This window comes from Mastomys coucha, unplaced genomic scaffold, assembly GCF_008632895.1.
Source record: "Mastomys coucha isolate ucsf_1 unplaced genomic scaffold, UCSF_Mcou_1 pScaffold20, whole genome shotgun sequence".
Classification (NCBI taxonomy): domain Eukaryota; kingdom Metazoa; phylum Chordata; class Mammalia; order Rodentia; family Muridae; genus Mastomys; species Mastomys coucha.
The window spans coordinates 94516978-94537392 of NW_022196903.1; the positions used below are offsets into that span (position 1 = coordinate 94516978).

At 44.8% G+C, this 20415-nt stretch overlaps 1 protein-coding gene across 3 annotated transcripts in view; it reads left to right on the plus strand.

Moving 5' to 3' along the window:
- Gxylt2 (glucoside xylosyltransferase 2) overlaps positions 1-20415 on the plus strand; it is a 112804-nt gene that overhangs the window by 34287 nt on the left and 58102 nt on the right. The window contains exons 1-3 of one of the 3 annotated variants that reach the window (XM_031382759.1): positions 2190-2293; positions 4824-5013; positions 18774-18905. In XM_031382759.1, the coding sequence (XP_031238619.1) occupies positions 2211-2293; positions 4824-5013; positions 18774-18905 (405 nt within the window). In that variant the 5' untranslated portion in view covers positions 2190-2210. Of the gene's footprint in view, positions 1-2189; positions 2294-4823; positions 5014-18773; positions 18906-20415 lie in introns of those variants that run through there. The other 2 variants (XM_031382757.1, XM_031382758.1) reach the window with 2 other exon arrangements.

Sequence of the window (20415 nt, forward strand, 5' to 3'; positions counted from 1 at the left end):
GAGAGAGAGAGAGAGAGAGAGAGAGAGTGCTGTTTTGGCAGAGGACCAGAGTATAGATCACAGCGCCCATAGCGGGTGGCTCACACACACGCACACACACACACAGAGTCATACACTGACACATAAGAGACACACACACAGACACATAAGAGACACACTTACACACAGACTCACTCACACACAGACACACGCTCATACACAGACACACAAAGGCACACTCACACATGCAGCCACACAGACATACTCACACAGATACAAACTCACTCAGAGACACACTCACACAGAGACACACACACCCAGACACACACTCTCACACACTCATGCTCACTCAAACACACTGACATGCACATAAATAAAAATGCGTTCATCTGTGAAGGAAAGGAACACAGCTTTTAGCGAGCCTCCGGAAGTAACTACAATCCTTTACTGGAGTGTTCCATTCTTGTTGGTATACTTTATTTTCACTCCACACACATCTACTAATAAGATACAACACTCTTTTTCTTTTTTTTTTCTTTTATTTAAGGACAAGATGGTTCATTTAAAAACAAAAACAAATGAAAAAACCAGTACCACACTGATCATGGCGGCCAGCAGACCTGTGATAATGGCCATTCTCTTGGCTATTCACATTGCAGTGTTTTTAGGTACTGAAATGTGTCAAGGGGACCAAGAATGTTAGAGATTAAAAACCTTGGATGAAAGTTTTTTGTTTGTTTTTTCGTTTTTTCCAAACAGAGTTTCTCTGTGTAGCCTTGGCTGTCCTCGAACTCACTCTGTAGACCAGGCTGGCCTTGAACTCAGAAATCCACCTGCCTCTGCCTCCCAAGTGCTGGGATTAAAGGCGTGTGCCACCACCACCTAGCACTTTGGATGAAAGTTGACACCAGCAAGTCTGGTGCTTTAACCCACAAAATTCACTCACACACTCACACAAAGACACTCACGCACTCATTCACATTTAAAGTCCCAGGGATTAGTGACATTATACTATGACAGCACACTTTTTTAAGACAAACCTGAATGTGCTTATCCTGTTTCAATCCTTCCAGACCTCTTCATCTCCTCTCAGACTTTCTGCTGGAGCATGCAGGTCTGGTTTATTCTTTTTCGCTGCTGTATGGCATTCCATGCTCTCCTCGTGGCCATTATTTTGGTGATTTTCCTTTGCATGATCATCAGTTCATTTTTTTAAACAGATCTGTTCTGCATGTTCTTGCATAGGATTGTGCAAACACATGAGTTTCTGTAGGTTATTCAAGTAGGAGTCTATGTGGAAGAGCAGGTTGCATGTCCATCTTTAGACCTGCTGACCTGCCATATGTCTCTTTAAAGTTTGGGTCAGTTTCCACTGTTTGGTACCCAAGCTGCCTGTTTTCTCTCCCCATCCATGGGCAAGCTGCTTTCATTTATTTTGTTATCTTTCCTAGTCTAAAATAATTAATTTACTTCAATTTGCATGTCCCAGCTTACTGTGGTTCATACTCATTACCCATGCAGAGGTTCAGTGTGTGAAGCTGAGCAGAGTGGAGTCCTTGTTTAGGGGTGGGGAAGGTGCTCATGTTTCAGGTACTGAGGATGGAATGGAAGTTCTCTTGCATGCTAACAGGTGCTTTTCCAGCACATTGTATTGCAGCCCCATTTGCCATGACCTTTGTAACACACCCAGCTTCCCAAATACAGGGCACGTTTTAACCAGCTGTTCACATTGGGTCTTGTAGCATTTTTTAAAACACGTGTGTATACATGGTGTGTGTGTGTGTGTGTGTGTGTGAGAGAGAGAGAGAGAGAGAGAGAGAGAGAGAGAGAGAGAGAGAGAGAGAGAGAGAAAGAACAGTTTGCAGGAGTTTAGGAGTCGGCTCCCTTCTTGTGTTATGTGGTTCCGGGAACTCGAACCCAGGTCCTAGGTTGTGGATGCAAGAAACATCTCAGAGGCCCCAGAGCATTGTGGGCCTTTTGGCTTGTGCCTTAATTGTGTTTAAGTCATCATCTTAGTGTTGTTCAGATCGCCTCTCTGCCTGGTCCACTTAAGTTAGCTAACTGGGAATTGGTTTGATTACAGGCATGACACCTCTGTGAAGAGTAGGAAGCCCACAGGCGTGTGGGCCCTGAGGGGCAGAGTCCAAGTTGTTTCCAGGCTCATCCTGATTTAGCTTTCTTTCTACCACAGCTCCCCAGAGAGCCTCTGGACCCACTCCCTGAAGCCACTGATGGATTTCTTGTCAGCAAGGCCTGTTCTCTCTTGTACAGTATCACACTGCACAATCACTGATGGGATCCCACCCTGTCATCAGTAAGTGCTGTGTCAGCACCTGCTTGAGGACTCTGCAAGACACTTAGGGACTGCCACTCTCTAAGCATGTGTGTACATGTGTACATGGGAACACATGTGCATGGGAATGTGTATGTATGGGAATGTGTGTGTATGCATGCAGGCCAGAAGACAAACTTGGATGTTGTTGCTCAAGACCCATCCAACGTTTTTCTTTTTTCCTGAGACAGTTCCTTGCTCACCTGGAACCGGACAAATGGGCTAGGCTGGCTGACTGTTGAGTCCCTGGACACACCTTTGCCCCTCCCCCTCCCCCCCCAGAGCTGGGATTACAAGGGGTAACACCATGCCTGGCTAACACAGATTCTAGGGATCACATTGAGGTCCTTATGATTGCCAGACAAGCACCCCACCAAATAAGCTCTGTCGCCTTCTCAGGATTATTTCTCTTCCTCCCTTGTCCTCTGTAGGAGGTGAATGTATTTGCTCACCTCTATTCTAGAATACTCTGTTGAACATAACAGCTCTTTTTTTTTTCTGTTTGTTTGGTTTTTGTTTGTTTGTTTTTTGTTTCTCACTACAGGTGGCAGTGAGCCACCATGTGGTTGCTGGGCTTTGAACTCAAGACCTTCAGAGGAGCAGTCAGTGCTCTTAACCACTGAGCTATCTCACCAGCCCCATAACAGCTCTTTAATAAAGACTTGTTGCCGGGCGGTGGTGGCACACGCCTTTAATCCCAGCACTTGGGAGGCAGAGGCAGGTGGATTTCTGAGTTGGAGGCTAGCCTGGTCTACAGAGTGAGTTCCAGGATAGCCAGAGCTACACAGAGAAACCTGTCTCAAAAAACAAAACAAAACAAACAAACAAACAAAAAAACAAAACAACAATAAAAGACTTGTCAGTAAAGGAATGGGTGGTGGTTAGTAAAGGTTAAAGAGAGAAGAACATCCCGGAGAGAAAAATAGGATGAAGGAATTGAATGAGTCGGCATGTGTCAAACCCTAGAAATGGCACTGCATGGCCTGAATCATAACCATGAACGGGAGAAGTGTGACGGAGTGTGCTGATGAGTGGCCGTCCACCCAGATGTATGGATAGCAATCAGGAGATGTACTTTGGATTCCTGGTTGACGGTGCTTGATCTTAAAGCCAGGCAAGCCTCACATGATTCTAATTGGAACAATAACAAGTCTGACGTCCTGGAACCCCACCTTCCCACCCACACACTGATGAAGACGGCGCATAATTTGGGGTGTAAAGATAAGGCTGGAGACAGACAGACCTCCCAGAGGGCTGTCATGGTAATAGGGGAGAGAAGTCAGTGGCCACATCTGAAGAGAAAAGGGGGCTGAAGAGAAGCGAGCAATTTCCTAAGATACCATCTTTCCTCATGACCCCCAAAGTTAGTGAAATCCAAGAACTGGCTGCATCCAGCCTGGGCTGAGCCACAAGGCTGTGCTTCTGCCAAGCGTGCTCTTTAAGTAATCAAACTGGAACATGTTCCAGGGAGCTCCACCCACAAGTTCAACTTCCCTTTTAGTAAAAGCAATCTGGACTGAGCCTGCAAATTCACCAGAGCAGAGGGGGCAGCTTGCAGAGTAAAGTGGAAGGTTTTTGGAAGGAAGGTACCGTTTGACATCCAAGTTCCCGTGCTCTCCAAATCTTTTGTGCGAGTAAATTGCTTTCATTTGTCTCAAGGCACCTTTTTCAGCCCAACTTCTTCCAGCTTGCTTGCAAATGTTTCTCAGCGGTGCATTTGAGGTTTGGCTTCATCTCGATAGCTGGGACCAATCTTTTATTCCTAGGAAATAGCTGGATGATGATCCTAGACTCTTGGATCCCATTTCTCCTCCCAGCTGTTCATTCGGTATTAGATACCTTCATGTTCTCAGGTTTGCCCACCTCCCCCCTGCCTGCATCTTGTTAAGAAGAGTCTCATACCCACCACCTCACCCTTCCTTAGCCAGACAATTAGGATTAACACCTGTTTCTTTAAGACTACCCTGGGACAAAATGGGAGTGGGGGCTTGTGGGTTGTTTCCTTCTCTCACCTCCTGGGATTGCATGTGATTGCAGCCAACAGTCACGCATTCCACCGCAACCCTAAAAACCTCCAGATGATGGAGTATCATGTTTCGAGGTTCACATGGGAAAGCCACAACCCACCCTCCTCCTGTTCAAGTTGCGTCGAATCTAATTTCCATGGCCCTGTGCAAGTGGGAGCCCCACAGCCCCTAGTCAGCTGTCGGAGTTTGGAAATGCTTTTTCCAAACACAGTCCTGTAGGCAGCCAACAGGCACTAGACAGCTGAGTGCTGGCAGAAAATGTCCCAGACACCTACAGCCATCCAAACGGTGACTCATCTCATTATGGCCAGGATAAATATGGGAATAAATAGTGTTTTTCTACAAGCAGGAAGAATTGTCAAAACGCTTATCACTTTATAAAATATAACAGATTGTGCCTGGTCATGTTTTGAAATGTTCCATCCAACCATTCAGTGGGGCTTTTTTTTTTTTTTTTAAGTTCAGCTTGTTTTTCTTCTTTCTAGGAGGCCTGGGGAAGCAAGGAGTTTGCACTCTGTGCCACCCGAGCTCTGGATTCACCTGGCCGTGGTGGCCTGTGGCAACCGGCTGGAGGAGACTCTGGTCATGCTCAAGTCGGCCGTGCTTTTCAGCCACAGGAAGATGCGCTTTCACATCTTCACGGAAGAGGCTCTGAAGCCCGAGTTTGATAAACAGGTGAAGCAAGATAAACCAAGGCACAGTGTTTATGGGAGGGCCATGAGCCCACAGTGGACTAGCTGCAAATGCAGTTCACGGCTGGGGCTGGCTGCATGCTCAGTTGTGGGAGCTTGGATCCTTGGCTCGGGGAGTTCCTTCACATTCGAGTGTATGATTCAGAGATGGGCTAGGGAGATGGCTCGATTTCTGACGGACTTGCTGAGCATGAGAGCCCGTGTTTGGGTCTCCATGACCCATCATAGCATGTGTCTATAATACAGCACCCTTAAGGTGAGATGGGAAGTAAAGACAGGAGACTCTGCAGAAGCTCGTGGGCCAGCAAGCCTGGCTTGTGCAACTGCAAACAACAGACCCTGCCTCAAACAAGATGGATGGTGAGAACCAACTCCCAAGGTTGTCCAACAACCTTGTGTTCTCTGGCATGAGTATGTACCCAAATATACACACAATAAACACACACACACAATTTTTATTTATTTATTTAGTTAGTTTTTGTTTTTTGAGACAGGGTTTCTCTATGTAGCCCTGGCTGTCCTGGAACTCACTCTGTAGACCAGGCTGGCCTCGAACTCAGAAATCCACCTGCCTCTGCCTCCCAAGTGCTGGTATTAAAGGCATGCGCCACCACTTCCCGGCACAAATTTTTTTTTTAATTGGGGCAATCATGTCCTCCTTTTAAATATATTGGGAGAGCAAATAATAGGTGTTTCATCTGTGCTGGGTTATTAGAAGTATTCATCCTTCTGGGCAAATAGCTTATTTTTATGTATTGATGAGAGAATAACAAGTAGCAGGTTCAATGGAATAAATCCCAGAATTATAGAGGCTAGGATAGATAGAGTCCCTACTGCCCTCCAGTCTCAGGTAAGAGTTAATAATTTGGGGAAGTGAGACCATGTTTTCCTTTGTACCCAGAAGTGAGTGTTTGCTTCTCTGTCTCTATATGTAGACACACAAACATTTACGCACGTGCACACATACGAATGTAGATCAGGGCCGTGCTTTCCTGGATTCAAGGCCACCCACGTCAGCCTTGTCAGTTCTCCAATGCCTTCCCCTCCTTTTCAGTAACTGTGGAGATTTTGTTATGCAGCTGGGTCTCTGTTTACTTGGCTCTTCCCTCTCTGAGGTTTGACCCACACAGAAGAGCTGCAAAAAGGACAGTTCCCTCAGGACAGGCCCTGGCTGACCTCTGCAGGCTAAGCTTTGCTTACCTTGGAAGTTTTCTCCCGTACCAAGGTCTTGGGTTCTGGCAGAGATTGAACCTACTCTGTTATGTTTCTGCTGACTGAGTCAACAGTTCTGCATCCGGTCACCAGGCTAGTGGAGCTCCCCAGGAATGACAAAAACAATATATTGGGCAGAGAGGCAGAGGAAGACTAACAACAGAAAACCAGAGATCAAGCTATGTTTCCTAAGGGGAAAGTGGCCTCAAGATGTCACCCATAGAACCCATAGCCTTAGGGCTTTGGAGTCAATTGGAACAATACCTTGTGAAATGCCTCAGGGGACAGGGAAATGAAAAGATTGGAACACTCCCAATTATCTGCTCTATAAAGTGGTGTTGTAAGGGAAAGGAGGGTGATAAAATGAAGATTATAGTAATTATGGCAGCTGATGGTTCCTGATTTCTTCTCACAACTTTTTACAGAAAGGAACTCTATTTTAGTTTTTTATTACTCTTATAAAATACTTGAGGCTAGGTACCACTCTAAAGAAAGAAGGTTCATTTAACTCCTAGCCATGGTCCCGGTACCATCTTAGTTGTAAGGATCTTTGGATGATGAGGTGGGGCAGAAGGTGCCCTACCACAGCAGAACATCATATTGCCAGACAAGAAGGTAGAGAGAAGCCAGGGTGTGGCAAGGCTTTATAATGGTAACTCTTGTTAGTCTTAACTTAGCCCTTCAAGAACAACCTTCCGGGGTATATCCCAACAACGTAAGCTACTTCCTTTACACATCACCTTAAATGATTGTGGCACTGAAGACCAGGCTTCTGACACCTGAACTTGTTGGGTGTGAACTCAAACTGTAGCTGACTGAGAAAACCCAGGAGTCAGAGAGTTCTATTGGTCTGCTCACACTAAATGTCAGGCTAAACATACCCATTCAAGTATACCCTCCTGGACCATTGAACAAAGAACTCACATTCAAAACTTGGTTTGCTGAAGTAGAAATGTCAGGGTTCTTTGGAGAGTCAGTTGTGTTGGATGTCGTTTTGCCTGGGCAAACACATGAGGAACACAGGTGAAAGGCTACGGCAGACTCATGAAGGAACGTTTCACTGAAGCAGACATAGGAGAAAGGATGTTCTGCTATTGCAAGCACTCGAAAGGACACGTGATGGAGGATTCTTTGCTAATGGCATACATGTATTGATCCCTTTACCTTGCATAGTTGAGCTGTATTTGCTGTATTTGGGATTCCTTGGACTCTGGCTGATTGGATGCACATGTTAAGGCAAGACAAGTGCTGAGTCAGGGCACGTGGAGGACATGTGATATTCAGAGGGCATAAATAGGCCTTGACAAAGAGGGAGAGAGAGAGCACGGCTTGCTTATACAGCTAGCTGTGCAACACTTGTGGGTCTCCTGTCTTCTCGTCTCTTGCTTCCCTGAGAGGCCCAGCCGAAAACTTCTCCTGGTATCCCTCCTGGTCCCTCCTGCTGGCTTGAGCCAAGGCTGAGGCCTGCTGTCACCATTGTTGCTAACCTGACTCAACTACTGGACAGCTGGTGTATCCATGAAGTGTTTGCAAGTGGATTGAGCTACTGCTGCCTGCTATAACCTGTGAACTGAACTGCTAATTTCCAGACAACACAGACGGGAAGTTGCTCCAAAGAACCTTTTTAAGCAGGTGTGAGCTGTTTCAAGTGAGCTATAGCGATGACCCCTGCAGAGCTCAGGGCCTTACCTGTTGATGCTTCTCTCCCATGGGGACTAACTGGTCCACTTGGCCTTGGCTCTAAATCAGGAGCTGAAGGGCACACTGCTCACTCACCAGTGTGCACTGGCTGGAGCATTATTGACCAGTCTCGGTTCCCAGGTAGCTAGTTGAGGGAAGAGTCAGACCAGAGCATCATTAGGACCACACCTTTTGCTCCTGTGTGACAATGACACGAATCTCTTCAACTGTCCAGAAGCAGCTATGGGCCATTCAACTGTAGTGGCCTCAGAACTTCATACAGAAGAATAGAGGAAAACTGGCCATGGATGAACATTAGCCCGTGTCACATAGAGTCCAAGTGACATTCCCTGCATGCTGGATGCTGAGCGTCGAGTTGCACATTTGGCTAGATATTGCATGGGGAAGGGATATGTGTATGACCTTATCTGTATGGCCAATCATACCTTCCAGAGTATTAACATCCTCAAATACATTCCTTCTACATTGACCTGAAGTTGTAGACCAGGAGCATCAGGTGAAGTGGCAGGGGACCATGCCTGAGAGTTTCATTGTCTGTCTTGGGTTAGCAGCTCTGGGTGAGGCCCATTGCTGTCTGTGTAGTCCTTGGAGAGATTCACATGATGAGGCATGAAGTCTCTTTGCCTGTGCTCAGATACAAGCTTGGAGGCAGGTCCTCCAGTCTCAGCCTCAGGAGAAGCCCCATTAAACCTTTAGATTACCATAGACATCTCACCGCCAATTTCAGGGGATGCCCAGAATCAGAACATCTCAGTTCACAGACTCCTGACCTCAAGAAATTATTTGAGTAGGCTAGAGATGTGACTCTCAGGTTAAGAATGCTTGCTTCTCACTGTGGACCGAGGTTTGGTTCTTAGCACCCACATGATGAAGCACAACCATATGTAGCTCCACTTTCCAGGGATTCAACACCCTCTTCCATTGGCACCAGGCATGCATGTGGTACACGTATGTGCAAGCACTTATACACATCAAATAAAAGATTTGAGCCCATTCTGTTAGCACAGACCTGTAATCTCAGCCACATAAGAGGATGAGGCAGGAGAATCATGAGCCCAAGCCCTGCCGGGACTACAGAATAAGTTTAAGGCTAATCTATGCAACCTAGGAAGACTCTGACTCAAGACAAAATGTAGGCTCGGGGATATAACAATGACAGAGCACTTGTCTAACATACATGACATCCTGGGTTCATTCCTCTATGATTCATATACATACATGCATACATACATACATACATACATACATACATACATACCCTGAGGGATGTGAGGGAGAAAGAGGAAGGGAGAAGTATGATTTGGAGGTTCTGTCAGGATGGTTTAGCAGGTATGGGTGTTTGCCACCAAGCCTGAGTTCAGTCTCTGGGACCCACGTAATAGAAGGAGAGAACTAGCTACTGAAAGTTGTCCTCTGATCTCCACATATGAGTGGTATCACGCACATGCACACATACATAAATAAGTAAATAAACAAACAAACAAATAAATGTGTATTAGGGTTCTCTAGAATCACAGACTTATGGTAGTCTCTATATAGTAAAGGAATTTATTGATGACTTACAGTCTGTAGTCCAACTCCCAACAATCAACTCCCAACAATGGTCGGCAGCAGCTGTGAATGGAAGTCCAAGGATCCAGCAGTTGCTCAGTCACACAAGGCAAGCAGGCGAAGCAGAGAGAGCCTTCCTTCTTCCAATGTTCTTATATAGGCCTCCAGCAAAAGGTGTGGCCCAGATTAAAGGTGTGTGCCAGATGACCGTGAACTTGGAGATCTCCCTGTCTTAATCTTCTGGGATTCATAGTCACTATGCCTCAAGATCTCCATGCCAAGATTCAGGTTGGAAACTTGTATCTCTCAGCCTCCAGATTAGGGCCACAGGTGAGCCTTCCAATTCTGGATTGTAGTTCATTCCAGATATAGTCAAGTTGACAACCAGGAATAGCCACTACAAAATGTAATACTTTTTAAAAATTATCTGAGATAAACGTTTACGGATTTATGGGCTTAAGCTAGTACTGTCTGGAGCCCTCTGTTACAGGGTAGCAGTCCACTTCTGAGCATGCACACTTCCGTGTAGCTACACATGCAGACGAGGGAGTGTGACAGGCGTAATGGCATGTGACATCTAAGGCCTGGGAAGAAGACAGCTTTTGTCTCCCCCTCTGGGTGGCCTGCACGTAGAAGTTTCCACCATGCCCAGGGAAGGTCAAAGAAGTCTGTGTGGAGAGACCCTGAGGAGACTCCAGCAGAGAGAGAAGCGAGGCCTCAGCCAACAACGTGCCTCAGGCACCAGGCATGTGGAGGAAGTTGCCTCCATAAGGTCTGTGTCTGGCCTTCAAGGCTCTGGCTGAGGCCCCAGAATGGTGAAACCTCGTCCTTGTCTCTACTGTGCTTTTCTGAATTCCTGACTCATGGAATCTGGGTGTTCACTAGGTGGTTGTTGGATGAGCCACAGTGACTGTGGTGAACTGGGAGCTGACGCCTCTGGGAAGTGATGGCCTGTGCTTACCATGCTCTGCTGTATGTGGGTTTACTCCTCCTCTCTCTCTCTTTTTTTATTAGATATTTTCTTTATTTACATTTCAAATGATATCCCTTTTCCCGGTTCCCCCCTGAAAAATAAAACCCTATTCCCTCCCCCTGCTCACCAACCCACCCTCTCCCACTTACTGGCCCTGGCATTCCCCTACACTGGGGCATAGAGCCTTTACAGGACCAAAGGCCCCTCCTTCCATTGATGACCGACTAGGCCATCCTCTGCTACATATGCAGCGGGAGCCATGAGTCCCACCATGTGTACTCTTTGGTTGGTGGTTTAGTCCCTGGGAGCTCTGAGGGTACTGGTTAGTTTATATTGTTGTTCCTCCTATGAGGCTGCAAACCCTTCACCTCCTTGGGTCCTTTCTCTAGCTCCTTCATAGAAGGGATCTGTAGTAGGAGTTGTTTAGATCTGGACTGTCCCCCAAATACCAGGGTTAAAGTCCTGGCCCTCCATGGTGCTACTAGATAGTGGCCCCACAGGGAAGGAAGGTCTGTGCTCATCAGTGCTTGTAAGCGTCCGTAAAGCCCCAGTTTATTTCTTTTCACTCGTTCAAAATAAAGATGTATTTAATTTTATGTATATGCATGGTTTTTCTTGTGCCTCTACACCACATGCATACAGTGCCCACAGAGGCCAGAAGAAGATAACGGGGGATACAGATGGTTTTGAGCCACAATGTGCATGCTGAGAATTGAGCCTGGGTCTTCTGGAAATAGAGCCAGTGCTCTAGGTGCGCACACATTTCTGTCGTGATCTGCTTCCCTGCCACAGCAACCGGATCAGCAAACCAGGGCCTAGAACGATGAGCAAAACTATTTTCTTCTCCTTGTTTTGGTTTGGTTGTTTGTGTGTTTGTTTTGGTGTTGGTTTAGTTTGGTTTGGTTGGGACAGGGTCTGACTTTGTATCTCTGGCTGGTCTGGAATTTACAGAGGGCTGCCTGCCTCTGCCTTTCAAGTGCTGGGATGAAAGGTGTGTACCCTCCTGCTCAGAACCTTTCCTCTTTTTAAGTAGGTCACCTCAAGTATTTCACTGAAGCACAGTAAAGCTGACTGAGACAGGTATTAAACACTTGACAGAGTAACGTGGGGTCACCTCTTTCCGTGGAATAATTATGGTGTCAGTTTAGGTTTAAAGCCTGAGACTCTATGTAGGTGATAGACTGTTCGTCCACTTCGGTTTTTGTCATCTGTATCATGGGACAGATTAGTCTTCATCTATATAGGCAGAGTATCACTTTGGGGCCAGTCTGATAATACATTTATTCTATTGCTCTGCAAGGATTCTATGGATCCTATGAGCTATCCGTTGTGTATTTTGTTACTGCAGCTGGCTGAGGCTGGGTTGGGAGAAGGTGGGCAGTGTTGTTGCTTTCCTCTCCTGTCCCCCAGCACTCAGCACTGTTGGCGAATTCAGAACTTCCTGGGATATTTAGAACCACATATTTTTTTACCTTAGGATGAGATTTAAAAGAAAAAGTCAACCACCATCGCCATGCTTCGGGCAGCTGCGCCATGGGTTAGGTCTTCTATATTTAGACCGTTTTTCTTCTTTTTTTAAAAAAAAGTTGTATTAAATGCAGCCTCTCTTTAAGAGAAAAAGAACAGAGGCCCCAGAAGTTCCTTTTAAAAAGGTATCCTGGGGCTGGGGAGATAGGCTCAGCTTGTAAACGTGCTTGTTGAGCAAGCCTGATGACCCTAGTGTGATCCCCAGAACACAAGTAAAAAGGCCAAAGTAACTCACATTTGTTAGCCCAGAACTCCTACTGTGAGATGACAGCAAGGAGAGAATCACCCAGAAGCTTACAAGCCAGCCAGCTTGGAATATAGGGGCAGCAGCAACAGGAGACTACCTCACAGGACAGAAGAGCTGACTCATGAAAGTTGACTTCTGACCTCCATGTATGTGCTCTGGCATGTATGTGGCTCTCTCTCTCCTGCATGCATGTGTACACCCACATGTGTACACACACACACACACACACACACACACACACACACACATGCACAAAATCTGGGACAAGAAGGACAGCACTTTGAGGGGAAAAAATGAGCCAAACAGAAAAGAACATAAACCTCAGGACCTGAGTTCCACCCAGAAACCCCTGGTGGAAAGGAGAATCGACTCCCAGAGGTACAATCAAGTGTTTACCTACGCACATTTTCATAAATTCATGAGCAAACCACTCTAGATTGCCAGTGTTTCTGGGCCCTGGTGAAGGGCTGCCAGAGGGAATGAAGGCCTTGTAAGGAGGAAAGGGAAGCAAGCCAGAGAAAAAGTTTAGCATAGATCGGTAGCCATATTTGGATCATTCCAGAGGGAAGTCCCTAGGATGGGTTCTGTTGACTGTCTTTGACTGGGTGAGCTGAAGTAGCCAGCAGTCCCTAAAGGTCAGTTGCTAGTTTCAGATTGGCCTGAGATGTAGCTCTTTAAGCTAAGTGGGTCTCAGTTGCTTAGGCAGAAACCTGGTATGTTGGGCCTGATATAGGATTGTAGCCTCTGTTTTTTGCTACTTTTCCATTGCTGTGATAAAACACCATGACCAAGGCAGTGTATTAGAAGTAACAGTTTATTTGGGCTTACAGTTCCAGAGGGGTAAGGGTCCATGATGGCCCAAAGCATAGACGCATAGGCCGGAGCAGGAGGCTGAGGACTCACATCTTAAACCACAAGCAGAAATGGAATGGTGTGTGACTTTAAAACCTCAAAGCCTGTACCTAGTGACACACCCCCTCTCCAAGACCATAACTCCTAAACCTACCCAAACAGTGCCACTAACCTGAGACCACACATTCAAGCATCTGACCCATGGGGGACATTCTCATCCAAGCCACCACAGTCTCCCAATTAATTGTTTTATTTGAAGCACAGTTCTAACGGTTAACTTCTCAACAGTAGCACTGTTGAGTTAATACATAATGAGATTAATACATAATGAGATAATACCTTCAAAATGCAGAGAATAGATCAACTTGGGTCCTCTACCCTGTTTCAACTCCATACAGAGAATGAAATAAGTAACCAGCAAAAGACCTTCACTTAAGGAGACTTTTATAAGATAAAGTGGAAGAATGGTGATTTTAAAAAGAGTAATGCCTACGTTGTAGAGTGAATATTAAAAATCAGACTAAAATATATCATCTGAATTATAGTTAAACATTGTGAATCCTCTATACATCAGGCAGATGATGGCAATCAGCATCTGACTTCATATGGATGCTGAGATTTTGAATAGAAGTACTAAAAAAGATGTGGTATATAGAATATGGAAATAGAAAAAGAGAGAAAATCTTCATGTACAAGAAACCAAGACTGGAGATGGGAAAGAAACCCAAAAAAATTAGAAGAAACTTAAATATTCACTGTAATAAGGGTAAATGGACTGAGGCTGCTCTCCCTGAAGACAGGGCTGTGGAAAGAGAGATTGGATAGATACTGAAGTTCAAAGTCAGAAAGACCCTCACACTTCTCAGAAGGCTAAGTTACGGCTCAGTCTGTGCCTGGTCTGTGTGCCTGTGTTTGCTAAGTGATAGTACTGTTGTACTAAGTCAGTGGGTCATGATCCCTTTGGAGGTCAAACAACCCATTCACAGGTTGGCTTCTCTAAATCCTGCACGTCAGATATTTACATTATGGTTCACAGCAGCAAATTTATAGTTATAAAGTTTGCAACAAAAATAATTTTATGGGGGGCTGAAGAGATGGCTCAGCGGTTAAGAGCACAGACTGCTCTTCCAAAGGTCCTGAGTTCAAATCCCAGCAACCACATGGTGGCTCACAACCATCTGTAATGAGATCTGACGCCCTCTTCTGGTGTGTCTGAAGACAGCTACAGTGTATTACGTATAATAATAAATAAATCTTTAAAAAAATTAAAAAAAAATTTATGATGGGAGGGGGATCACTACAACATGAAGAACTATATTAGAAGGCTGCAGCATTAGAAAGGTTGAGGACAACTGTAGTAAGAGCATATGTGGGTGTCAGTTCTCCTGAGGCCAGTACAGTTGAATGTGGTATCAATGCTGGCGTAGGTAGATAGGTTCAGCTTAGTCAATGCCCATCATTAATCTTTGTCAGGTACATTCAACTGCCATCCAGTAATTTTCAGTTGCTCCCAATGTCTCTAAAAGTTGGTGTTTATAAAAGTGATGTGTGTACATTTTAATCAAATAACCAGGAAATTTGTAATCACAAATTAAAGAGACACAAGGACCACAGTAGTGCTCAGGAGAACAATGTTCACATTTTTTTTTTCTATTCTGTGTCTGTGCTGGCTAGTTTTTTGTTTGTTTGTTTGTTTGTTTGTTTGTTTTTTGTCAACTTGACACAGGCTAGAATCTAGGAAAAGGAAATGTCAGTTGAGGAATTGCCTCCATCAGACTGGCCTGCAGGCAAATCTTGGGGAACATTCATGGTTGATAATTGATATTGGAGGGTGATACCACTGTTGAGTATGTGGTTCTGGATTGTGTATGAAAGCAGGCTAAGCAAGCCACAAGGAGCAAGCCAATAAGCCGGGTTCCTCCATGGCCTCTCCATCAGCTCCTGCCTCCAGGTTCCTGACCAGGGTTCCTGCCCCGACTTCCTGTCGTGATGGACGATTATAAGCTTTAAACTGGAATAAACTCTTTCCCGTCTGAGATGCTCTGGGGCATGGTGCTTTATCACAGTAGCAGAAAGCAAACCACAGCACCTTCTGATATAAACATCAGAAATTCAATCATACGCCACATTCATTCTTCTATCAACAACATGTAGATAATTGATTGCTTCCAAAGCAGGAGTTGGCTTTTCTAAATTTTTCTGTAAAACAGTGGCTATAGCAACTATTTCTTTACAGGCATTGCATATCACAATGTGGCCCCTATTGTTAAGTGTAAAAGTAGCCACAGCTGTGTGCACATGAAAACGCCCCTATTGTTAAGTGTAAAAGTAGCCACAGCTGTGTGCACATGAAAACGCATGGCTGCAGACTGGTGAGATGGTTCAGTGGGTAAGAGCACTGATTGCTCTTCCAAAGGTCCTGAGTTCAAATCCCAGCAACCACATGGTGGCTCACAACCACTCGTAATGAGATCTGATGCCCTCTTCTGGTGCGTCTGAAGACAGCTACAGTGTACTTACATATAATAATAAATAAATCTAAAAAAAAAAGAAGAAGAAAAAAGAAAAGGTGTGGCTGCACATAACAGGGTGTGTGTACATGAGAGAGAGTGGCTACATTCCATTCTATTTAGGGATACAAATTCAAATCTCAAGTCACTCTTACCTATCACAAAGCATGATTCTGTTTCGATTTATTTTTTAAAGATATATGTGTATGCGCACATAAGTCTGTGTGTGGGTGTGTACACATGACTACAGGTACCTGTGGAGGTCAGATGAATTAGATTCCCCCTAGAGTTACATGAGCCACCAGAGATGGAAACCACCTGATGTGGATGCTGAGAACTGAATGCAGGTCATTGGGAAGAGCAGTTTGTACTACTAACTAACCACTGAGCCATCTTCAGTCCCCATGATTTCTTTGAATACTTTAAAATGTCAAATTGTTCTGCCTGGGTGTGGTAGGCTGTGACTGGTCTTTTGAGATCCTCGTTTGCTGACTCTAGTTCTTTGACATGTCACTAAGGACTGCATTGTGTTCTGCTATTCAGACACACCTCGTAAGTTTCCAGTGACTTGTCATTATGAAATTATTCACCAGCCAGGCAGTGGTGGTGCACGCCTTTCATCCCAGCACTTGGGAGGCAGAGGCCAGCAGATTTCTGAGTTCGAGGCCAGCCTGGTCTACAGAGTGAGTTCCAGGACAGCCAGGGCTACACAGAGAAACCCTGTCTCGAAAAAACCAAACCAAACCAAACCAAACCAAACCAAACAATTCACCAATACAAATTAAACTTTTAAGAAAACTTTTTAAAATTAAAAGTATTATTCTTCTCTTATACATCCCGACCTCAGTTTCCCCTCCCTCCACTCCTCCCAGTTCACCCACCCTCCTCCTTCTGGAATCTTATGTGCATATTGCTAAGAGAAAGAAGACAGAATTTAGTGATGGACCCGTGTGAGTCCAGTTACAGGATCTTCTAGAAAACAGAGAGATGACAAAAGATCAGCAATTGCTTGGAGAAGAGTGAATGGTGGGACATGGTGGATGGTAGAAGGAAGGCTTTCTGGGGTGGTAAAAGCACCCCGTGTAGTGCTGTAACTGTGGGGACCTGCCTTAACGAGTGTATCCAAACCCACAGAACTGTGACATAAGAGAGAAGCTAATGTACACCACAGACTTCAGTTAATAGTGCTAATCAGGGGGCTGGGCAGATGGCTCAGTGGTTAGGACCACTTCTTTCTTTTGTGGGCTCAGTTCCCAGCACCCACATTACTGGTTTGGAAATATCCTTAATTCCAGTTACAGAGGATTTAATACCCTCTTCTAACCTCCACGGGCACCATGTCCATGTGTAGTACATATAACATACATGCAGGCAAAGCAGTCATCCACAGAGAATTAAAATAAATTATTTTTTCAATTTAAAAATTAATATTGACACATAAGTTAAAAAACAAAAAACCAGACAGACATGTTACTGCATGCCTTTAATCCCAGAACTCAGCAGGTAGAGCTCTATGAGTTTAAGGCTAGCCTGATTTAGATAGCTAGTTCCAGGAGAGCCAGAGCTACATATCGAGACCCTGTCTCAATAAAAACAGGTTGGCATTTTTAAAATAATAATCAACTTTGGCCCATCCATTGCAGCAAACATGCCATAGCAGTGTGCGCTGGTATACTGTGTGGGAAGTGAGAGGAGGGTCACTGTTTATTTTCTGCTCCATTTTTCTCTAAAGCTATAAGTACTATAAAAAAAAAAAAGTGCTGTTAAGAATTTATCGCTAACATATGCAGATGCGGAGATGGCTCAGCAGTTAAGAGTTGGACTCAGTTCCTGTGCACATGGTGCTCACAGTCATCTATTCTAGGGCATCCAATGCCCTCTTCTGTCTCCTGCAGGCACCAGGCACACATGTGATGTACATACATACATGTAGGAAAAACACTCATACACATAGAAGAATAAACCTTTAAAATATTATTAACATATGCAACAAAGAAACATATTCACTTTAAAGGTTCTGAAGAATACAGAAAATATTAGACACATAAGGATATGAGACATAAGCAGCAATTGTAGAAGTCTCCACTTTTAATAATAGATTGCTGGCCGGGTGGTGGTGGTACACACCTTTAATCCCAGCACTTGGGAGGCAGAGGCAGGCAGATTTTTGAGTTTGAGGCCAGCCTGGTCTCTAGAGTGAGTCCAGGACAGCCAGGGCTATACAGAGAAACCCTGTCTCAAAAAAACAAACAAACAAAAAAAAAAAAGAGTGCTGTCTGTCTAGGTTTTTCTCCACATATAAATACACATGCGCAGGAGATGCTGACGTGGTTCAGGAGTTAAGAGCTCTTTCTGCTTATGCAGGGGATTTGGATTTAGTTCCCAGCATCTACATTGAGTGGCTTACAACTGTAACTCTAGTTCCAGGGGATCTGATGCCCTCTTCTGGTCTCTGCAGAAAATAGGCACACACGTTACACATATGATGCACATGCATACATGCAGGCAAAACATTCATTCACATAAAAATAAATCTTGAAATAAAGATGCATATATTTTTGCAATTAGATGGATCCGCATTAGAATGTTTTTAAGACAGTATTTTACAGAGACCAGGCTAGCCACAAACTTGAGGTCCTCTTACCTCAACCTCTCTAGTCCTGATATGTCAGGCATGCACCACTACACTGGGTCATATAATGGTTTTGCATATATCAAATAGAAACATGCAGATCTCCTTTATGCTACATCATTTCACTGTTTAAGTCTACCATAACTTTTACTTTCCCAGTTCCTAATAAATTGACATTTAGACTCTCCCCGGTTTTGTTAGCACATACTACACTGTGATGAAAGCCAGCGTACCTTTTTATCTTTGGGATCTTGTTAGCCAACTTCTGAATTGTTCTGAATTGCCCTCTTGGCAGCTTATCCAAGTTTATATTTCTTTTGGTGTTGTTGTGGACCAGTCTCCCAACTCCCCTGTCCACAGCAAATGTTATTTGTTTCCAATCCTAGCAATATTATAGGAAAATGACCGTTAGAAACAGTGACTAAACTCCCCCTGTGAGTTGCCTGGATGATCTCCACTGTGCCAGCCAGAGGCCTCTCAGGTGTTCTCTGTTTTTCCCATTGTCTTACCTGTTGTCTGTGTCTCCCATGTTTTGCAGCTGCGCCAGTGGCCTGACTCATATACAAGGAAGTTTGAGCACAAACTCTACCCAATCACATTTTCTGTCGGAAACCCTCAGGAATGGAAGAAACTGTTCAAACCCTGTGCAGCCCAGAGACTCTTTCTTCCGGTAGGAACCCTGTTGTTTACAAGATGTAGGTTGGGAAAGACTTCCACTTGTAAACAGTGAAATCAGCTGAGGTGTTGAGAGATCTTTGCTGTCGGGGATGGGGGTAGGGGATAAAGGTGCCCCTTTCCGTTCTGGGGTTGATGTCCTCAGTCTGCAGTGTGCAGACAGACAATTCCTCTGTCTCGAAGACTTTCCTTGAGATTTGGGGTCTGAGAGCATCCAAAGCATGCCTTAGACATGGGACTTGGCGGACCGTGGCTTTGTTTGTGAACCTCAGCCTCAGCTCCCTCCTTTGCATGGCTCATAGCATTTGGTCAGTGTTAGCTTCTATTAGCCAATTCCCAAACAGCAGCTACCACAACTAGATGTAGCCCAATAGTCACAAAGGGTCCAGAGTTCTGGCTTAACCTTTCAGTTTTGAAATTTTTAATAGGATATTTTTATTTTGTTTTTAAAGATTGTTAATGTAGGCTGGGGCTATAGTTCCATGATTTGTCAATAATGCACAAGGCCCTAGTTGGGTTTAATCCCTGGTCGCGCAGAAAAGAGAGGGGGGAGGGGATAGAAAAAGAGAGAGGGGAAGAATATGAAAGGATACATCAAAACTGAGGTATTGAACTGGGAGGGAAATACACTGTGAACTACAACCTTTATATGTCTGTGGGATCCCTGCCTCCCCATAGACATTTGATATAGTGTCAGTTAAGTGACAATGGTCCTGCTCCCTAGACCTTAAGTCTGACAGGAGCTTAAGTCTAATCAGGACTGAGGTAGAGAGAAAGCACCATGACTATATGTTATAGACAATCCTACTGTGTCCTGGAAGAGATCTTAGCGACCATTTGTGGCAAGGCACAAATGAAGTGAGGTTACTGGATGAGAAAGGTTTGGGAGAAGGGAAAGGGAGGGAAGGAAGGGGGAGGGAGGGAAAGAGAGAGGTGTGTGGGAAGAGACATGTTTCTTGTGTTCATGTTTCATGTGTGGGAAGAGAAAGGTTCATGGAACTATAGTAGGGATGGAGATTGGGTTGAAGATGTCAGCAGGTCTCGAACTACAGGCTCTGAAAGCCTCTTGAGATGGCTGGTGTTTACTTAAAGGCAGAGGGAAAACATTGCATGAGTCTGGAATGGAAAGTGGATGGCCTGATTTGTGTTTTTTAAAAAAGACAAACTGTTTGTGATAGATTTGAGACCCACTTGATGAATGGACTTACCAGCTCATACTGGAATTGAAGTGAGAGGGTTGGGGGGGGGCGTAGATAAAAGGGATTTCATCTATGTTTTGGTTGATTCAGTTACAGTTGTCAATATCTAATTATGAATGACCTACACAAAGGGTAACTTCTCATGATGCTCTGCTAAGAAGTAGATAGTGATATTGTATAGAAATGAGGAAATCTGCAGGACCGAGAGTGTGGGTAAGGAAGTTTACCTTGCATGGTGTTTGATTTGGAGGCGTCTGGGGTGGTCGAGGGTGGGATGCTTCCCCATCTGTTGATTTGGAAACTCTA